This window comes from Eupeodes corollae, chromosome 2, assembly GCF_945859685.1.
Source record: "Eupeodes corollae chromosome 2, idEupCoro1.1, whole genome shotgun sequence".
NCBI classification, from domain to species: Eukaryota; Metazoa; Arthropoda; class Insecta; order Diptera; family Syrphidae; genus Eupeodes; species Eupeodes corollae.
The window spans coordinates 68,641,321-68,648,565 of record NC_079148.1 but is presented as its reverse complement, the minus strand read 5'-3'; the positions used below and the strand labels follow the sequence as shown (position 1 = coordinate 68,648,565).

The window sequence follows — 7,245 nt, the reverse complement described above, 5'->3', positions numbered from 1 at the left end:
AGATTATTTAATTCTATTCAAAAAATTTTTTGTTAACGCAAGGTAATGTTTTTAGAAAAAATCAAATCTGTATTTGCTTTTGGTAGAAATAAAAACTTTCAAAAAATGCTGACCAAACTGATTAAAATTATTTTATAAGTAAGAAAATGTAATTGAAAGCACAAAAAACGTACAAAAGCAACAAAGAAAGAAGGATATAGACTTCAAATTTTGTGTCTCACAAAAAATATTGTTATCAATATTTTGTTAAGGTTTTAGAAAAATCGCTAGAAGGGAACAGATTTTAAGTTATCAGTGTGGGTGGCATTCCAGCATCTTTTTTAAGTTTTCAAATTGGTTTAATGCCAGAACCTTTTATTGTTGTAGCAAGGAAAATAGGTATACATTTATTGAAACTAATTTTTAAACATTGATATTTTTAAATAATTAAAAGAATTGGAGCTAATCGAAACTTTAAAACTAAAATAGCTTGATAAAATATTTGAAAAATAGTAACCTAAAGTTATTGCTGTTACCCAATTTTGAATTTTATAAAACACTGTTTTAATATTTACTAGAAACGTTTGTTGCAAGGTGGAAGCTTGTAAAACGTTTTCATTAAAAGTCACACATTTTTAAAACTTTAAAAAGTAAATACCAAAATTAATATGTATAACCGAAGTGAATTCGAAATTACCAAAGAAAATTTTCAATTTTCTAAAAATTTAAATATTGTCCAATGAATAATAAAAATAGAGTCTTTGTTTATTTTTTATAAATTTTTTATTGTTTCAAAATTCCACTGTATGAGACTCCATGATGATGATGAGAAACAACAGGAACTTGAGCAGCAATTGGGGCACTGTATACTGGAGCAGAAACGATTGGAGCAGAAACGATTGGGCCGGAGACGATTTGGGCAGAAGAATGCTGATGGTAAACTGGAGCTGAAGCAATTGTGTGGTGATGGTGATGATGTTGTTTGACAACTTGGACGGATTGATGAATAACTGGAGTTGATTGGTGAATAATTGGAGCAGCTTGGTGAACAATTGGACCAGCTTGGTGAATAACTGAAGATGTTTGGTGAATAACTGGAGATGTTTGGTGAACGTATGACACAGCAGGACTAGAAATTATGCTGCTTCCACTGCTGTAGACAGCGGTGTTTCCGGGGAGAAGACCAGCATTTGCAACAGCCAAAACAGCAAACAAGCAGACGAAGAACTAAAATGACAAATGCAGAAATAGTTTATTTAGTAATTTAATATTTTTTTTTAAACCCAAGAAGAACTCACTTTCATGTTGATAGATTGTGTATGTTTCTCTTGGTTTGAACTAAACGAGTAGAATGATTGCTTTTTGAAATAACACATGATTTTATACAAAAACCAAAACCCAAGAAAATAACTTGCATTATACTGCGATGAACACCCTTCAGACGTTATCTTTTAATTAAAGGGACCTTGGTACACATGTATATTTTGAAAGTGAACTGTATAAATCACTTCAAAGCCAGTGACCAATAATTGATCTAAAATTTAATTAAATTGATGCATTTAAAACATAAAAAGTGCCCCAATGATGAATACTTTATTATAAATTATATTAGTTAGCATCTCATTATCTCATTTCTTAGGCCATCACCGCCGTCAAATTATGCAGACATCGATAAACGTTATCAAGCAGCATTAGCAAACCAAAAGACCCTAAACGAGTTTCTTATGCTTATCAGTTGATGATACATTTTTTTCTTCATAAATCTGTCTATCTTTGATAATAAGACTTAACTTCCTCTTTCTCCAACAAGTAAAATCATCACCTAATAAAGAAAAAGACATTTTTTATATTAACAGAATAAGTGGATCGCTGAATACTTTGCAAAGGCACTTGTTCTAAACAAGACATTTTTGAAATATGTATAATATTGTAAATATATTTATTTAAATAGCTTTTGAATTGATTAAAACTAAAACAATAAATTTAAAACATCTAATTTACATACAAAGTCTCATTAATTTATGCAAAATTAAACATTTTTGTTTTAAACAAAATATTTTTGTACCTACAACTTTGCTTTTATGTTTCTTTGTAGCTTCGATTTTTTTTTTTATAAAATTTTAAACGAGCAATCAACTTAAAAATTTACAAATATTTAATAAACTATATCACCAAGCTTATGAATATTCCTTATACCTGCATATGAAGAGATTTGAATGTCACTCAAACGATTTAGATTTTTCGAAGCGATAAGAAAGAAAATTTAAATAGGTCGTATTTTTCGCAGGTCCGACTTCAGAAATCAGAAAAATAAGGAGGTGATGAACTACATTCTTTTCATTGAAAAACAGTTTTTACTTATGTCATATATTGGAACTATATGTCAAGTTTTGCATTTGTAAAAATTTCAAACATGACATTACGATGGTAGAGAAGGTGAAACAAATGGGCCCCCTATTCAGTCCGTCTGTTTGTCTGCCTACGTCCCTGCAGAACAGATTGAGCTCGAGCTTGGAAATGAAGGTTTAAGCAGATTCGCGTTAGGTGTTGTTTTTTCAATTTTTTAAAACAGTGGTCTAAATACAAATTGTTTGGTCAAAAATTGTAAATTAAAATTTTCTCAAAAACGAAGCAATAGGTCTTTATTAAATTTTCTCTAGAATTTGTTTTCATAACTTTAGTTCTTCCAATAAAAAGAACATTTTTTTCTACAGAAGGGTACTCCCCGTAGCATAATTATAATTTTTATTTTCTCGAGAACTAATGTTTTTCTTCTGCACAATTTTTTGTATTTTCTTAATAATAATTTAATATTTAATATAATAAATAAGGTGGCGCAAAAGTCCATTAAGAACAAGGGCCTAGTGACTTACAATTCTCAACCATTCCTGTGTGCCAGTAAAGTTGCCAGGGATGGAGGGGACCTACAGTTTTATGCCGAATCCGTACGGTATACTTTTGAAAAAGCAATTTTGACAAAAATTACTCTTGAAGGATTTTTCAATTCCTTGCAAGAGGCAGAATCCGTTTTTTTTTTTTAATTAAGGTGGCACAGGCAGGGATTGAACCCAAGAACTTTGTCGTGACAGCCCTACAAACTAACCACCACACCACGGGTACTACCTTAATAATATTTGCTGATCAAAAATTTACATTTTGGATTTAAAAAAAAGTTAAAATTCATTATCTCAAAAACGGGTCCGGTGTATATATATAAAATATAATATAAAATTTATATTAATAAGCTTGAAATTAATTAATAATTAGTACTTAAGATTTCTAAATTAAAATTGAAACTTTTTTAAATACAAAATTAGTTAAAAAAAACGCTCTAACAATTTTCAAGAAAAAAATCAAAGTTTTTTTAATTTCCCGTAGGAAGTTATTGTAATGGGTCCGATTTGTCAAATTGAAAATTTTGATATTTCTCGACGTTTCAAGGTCCCTAGAGTCAAAATAAAAGATTTTTAGAAAGATGTCTGTGCGTGCGTGTGTACGTACGTTCGCTAAGTTTTTTCGTCGTCCATAGCTCAAGAACCAGAAGAGATATCGATTTCGAATAAATTTTGTTATACAGATAATTATACAGAAAGATGCAGAAAGGGCTCTCAAGAAAATTGCCTGGGTGGTTTTTTTACCATAGCAGTTTGACAAAAAGGTCAAAATTTTGGTTAACCTTAAATATCTTACGAACAAAAACTGTTATTAATATTCAGTTATTAATATTCAGTAAAATTTAAAAAAAAATCAAATTGACAGTTTTTTTTACACAAAATTAAGAACCTAAAAAAAATTTAACAAAAGTTGGTAAAAATTGATTTTCGACTCAAATATCTTTTCGAAAATTTGAGGAGAAGTGAAAATTATTCAGTAAGAAATTGGTCTCGCAGACTCAATAAAATGAATACGTTAATGATAAAATAATTATTAATTTGTCTGTCTTATTGCCTTAAGACTAAATTAATACGGTATTAAGCAGTTGTTTTAGACTTTAGTTGTTAGAACCAAACGAAAAAGACAAAATAGGCCTATGCACCAAATCAAAAGCCTGGCATGCATATTTTGTTTCTGACTTAATACATTTTTACCTCAAGCCAAAGACTGATCCCAAATATATAAAAAAGTAGTCCAAGACGTTGAACAAAATTAAAATAAAATAGTGCATATATGTATATTTTAAGATTGAAAAAGAGGCTGGGATGCGACCCACACTGATAACTTCCCGTCACTGGAGTGATTTTAGAGAAAGCTTTTAAGTTTTATAAATTTAAGATCTCCCATTTACACAATCGAGCATGAAGTAGAAAAATTTATTGCTAGTGTGCAACAGGCCGCTGAAAAAAGTACTCCAAAATTTTCTAATAGAAGACAAAATGAAATAAAATTACCTTTAGAGATAAGAGAGTTGATAATAGTGAAAAGAACAGCTCGAAGAAAGTGGCAAAATAATAGATTTAAAGATGATAAAACAACGTTTAACCGTTTGAGCAACAATCTTAGAAAAAAAATTCAAAATTGATTCACTTAGTACATTCCTAAGGAATTTAACGACCGATGCTTCAACAAATTTTTCGCTATTGTTATGTATATTCTTAACTTAAACTCACTCGTACTTCAAATCTTTTTGCATACTCTGCAATATGATGACATCTTATCTCTATACTCCCCACGCTTATTTCTGTTTACTTATTTCGTGCACACAGCACATTCTTTCCTTTGTTCTGTTCTCCTCTGACTATACTTCCAATAGAAAAATAAATTCATTCCTGGTTAACCTACCGATCAAACAAAACGTCTTTTATTCACAAATTTAAATATTTTAAATTAAATACTTTACACTATGTAAAGCAGCCAAGCGCAGTTACAAAACTCGCCCTTGAAATCTCAAGATAGGAAATGGATCGGTAACCCGAAAGAAAAATCTTTTCGCTGAATATCTTGTGAATGTTTTTAAGCCATACTCATCAAACGAGACTGAAAATAGCTTATAGTTTGTTGATAAGATAGATGAAAGTGAATTACCAATTGTAAGACTCAAAGAAATAAAATGTATGTGTTAACGTCAACTATTAAATAAAAAATCACCAGAATACGATCTAATTACTGCTCAGGTTATGAAAGAAATGCCATTGAAAGTCTTCAATGAAAGACTCCAATATATAATAAATGCATGCCTTAAGCACCGGTACGTCCCGAGCCATTGCAAAATTGCTGAAGTAATTGTCATATCAAAGCAAGGTAAACCACCTGCAGAAGTAACGGCTTACAGATCAATATCGCTTATACCAATTATGGCAAAAGTTTTTGAACTGCTGCTCAAGAGACTTAGCAAAATCTTAGAAGAAAGAAGGTTAATCCCAAACCATCAGTTTGGCTTTAGAAATAAACATTCCACCATAGACCAAGTTCATAGAATATCGGATGTAATAGAAAACGCATTAGAAGAAAAACAAGTATGTTCAGCTATTTTCTTAGATGTTGCTCAAGCTTTTGACAAGGTTTGGCATGAGGGACTTGAGTACAAACTGCAAAGTGTCCTAGATCCTATCCTGTATTTGCTATACACAAGGGATATTCTAGTTGGTAATCACACCATAATGGCTACTTTTGCAGATGATACCGCAATTTTGGTACCCGACAAATGTGTCTCTAAGGCAGCAGTAAAACTACAAAAAGCCGTCGACACTGTGAGAGCTTGGACCGAAAAATGGCGTATCAAACTCAATGAAACAAAATCTTAACATATAAACTTTACAAATAAAAAGATAAACAATATTCCAATAATCATTAGTAATCAAGCTGTACCTTACGCCAATACGACCAAATACCTTGGAATGACTTTGGATGCAAAGCTTAGGTGGAAAGAACACAGCAAAAAGAAAGGAGAAGAACTAAACTTGAAATATAGAAAAATGTACTGGTTACTTGGTAACAACTCTGATTTATCAATCCAAAACAAAATAATGCTGTATAATCAAGTACTAAAGCCTGTTTGGACCCATGGAATTTAATTATGGGGCTGTACAAAGAAAACAAATACCGCAATCATCCAAAAATTCCAAAACAAAGTCCTTCGTGGAATAGTTAATGCACCTTGGTACATAAGAAATACCGATCTACATCGTGACTTACAAATAGAAATGGTTACAGAAGTTGTTAAAAAATACGCTGTATCGCACAACCAGAGACTGTAAAGTCATTCCAATTCTGAAATGGAGTCCGTCTTGACTATAAGAAACCATGTTCGGAGATTAAGAAGAACCGAGCCTCATGAGCTTATGGTCTAAAAAAACATGGGAAAGTATTAAAAGTTTAAACTTCCCCCAAAGTGATTGTACAAAGTTAAGAAAGAAAAATCGGAAGTCGATCCTTCAAGATTGGTCCTGATGAAGAGGTGGTTTTAGTGGTTAAGAGTCCCACACTATTTTTTGTTGAATACTGCCAAGTGTCTTTTGAAGATTTCCTCCTGTCAAAAAAAAAAAATATTTTGCATATGATGAAATAGTTTGATTTTAAAATCTATTTCTGTTAACGAGTTTTCTATTCGAAAACCAATTTTTTTATCAATTTAAGTAACATTTCCTAAAAGTTTTTATTTCCCATAGAAAAAAGTACAAATTGGATGAATGAAATCAATTCGAAGTAAATACCTTCTATTGTTCACGTGATATCGAGAACCGAACATTATTTTTACCGAATGTTCGGACTATCTTTTAAGAAAAAACGGACGGTTGGATTTTTAACAAAAATTCACTGAATGTCAAAAACAATATTTTCTGTGAGATAAAATAAGTTTGAAACCAATAGTTTTAATTTTTGAAAAGACATTTAAGTCGAAAATCAATTTTTACGAATTTTCATAAATGCTTTTTTTAGTTTTTAATTTTTGTTAAAAAACTTTTAATTCGATTTTCCAAAAAATTTTATCGAATTTTCAAAACAATATTTCTCATAAGATAAAATTAGATCTAAGACAAAATCTCGAAGATATGAAAAGATATTTTATTCGAAAATCAATTTTTACCAACTTTTGTCAATTGGATTTTTATCAAAATTGTACCGAATGTTGAAAACAGTATTTTTTATAGGATAATATAAGTTGGAAGACGTTATCTTAAATTTTTGAAAAGATATTTGAGTCAAAATTCAATTTTTATCAACTTTGAGTAATGTTTTTTCTTGAAAGAATTGTGTAACCGTCCAAAACTGAATAATATGCTTATTGAAGAACTCATTCAGCCAAAAATTTGCTTTGTCACTGAAAAT

General features: G+C 30.4%; 1 protein-coding gene across 1 annotated transcript; it reads right to left on the bottom strand.

The window, feature by feature from the left end:
• Positions 1–739: 739 nt before the first annotated feature.
• On the bottom strand, positions 740–1,430 carry LOC129947882 (MAGE-like protein 2). The gene is made up of 2 exons (XM_056058631.1): positions 1,278–1,430; positions 740–1,206 (listed from the first exon to the last, which is right to left on the bottom strand). The coding sequence occupies exons 1-2, from the start codon at positions 1,353–1,355 to the stop codon at positions 763–765; spliced, it is 522 nt and encodes a 173-aa protein (XP_055914606.1). The 5' UTR covers positions 1,356–1,430; the 3' UTR covers positions 740–762.
• Positions 1,431–7,245: the final 5,815 nt, after the last annotated feature.

Bases quoted from the DNA above. Each gene is read 5' to 3' on its own strand.
- LOC129947882 (XM_056058631.1), bottom strand. From the start codon at position 1,355: ATGTGTTATTTCAAAAAGCAATCATTCTACTCGTTTAGTTCAAACCAA. The intron at 1,207-1,277 runs GTGAGTTCTTCT...TTGTCATTTTAG, and splicing joins CACAATCTATCAACATGAAA to TTCTTCGTCTGCTTGTTTGC.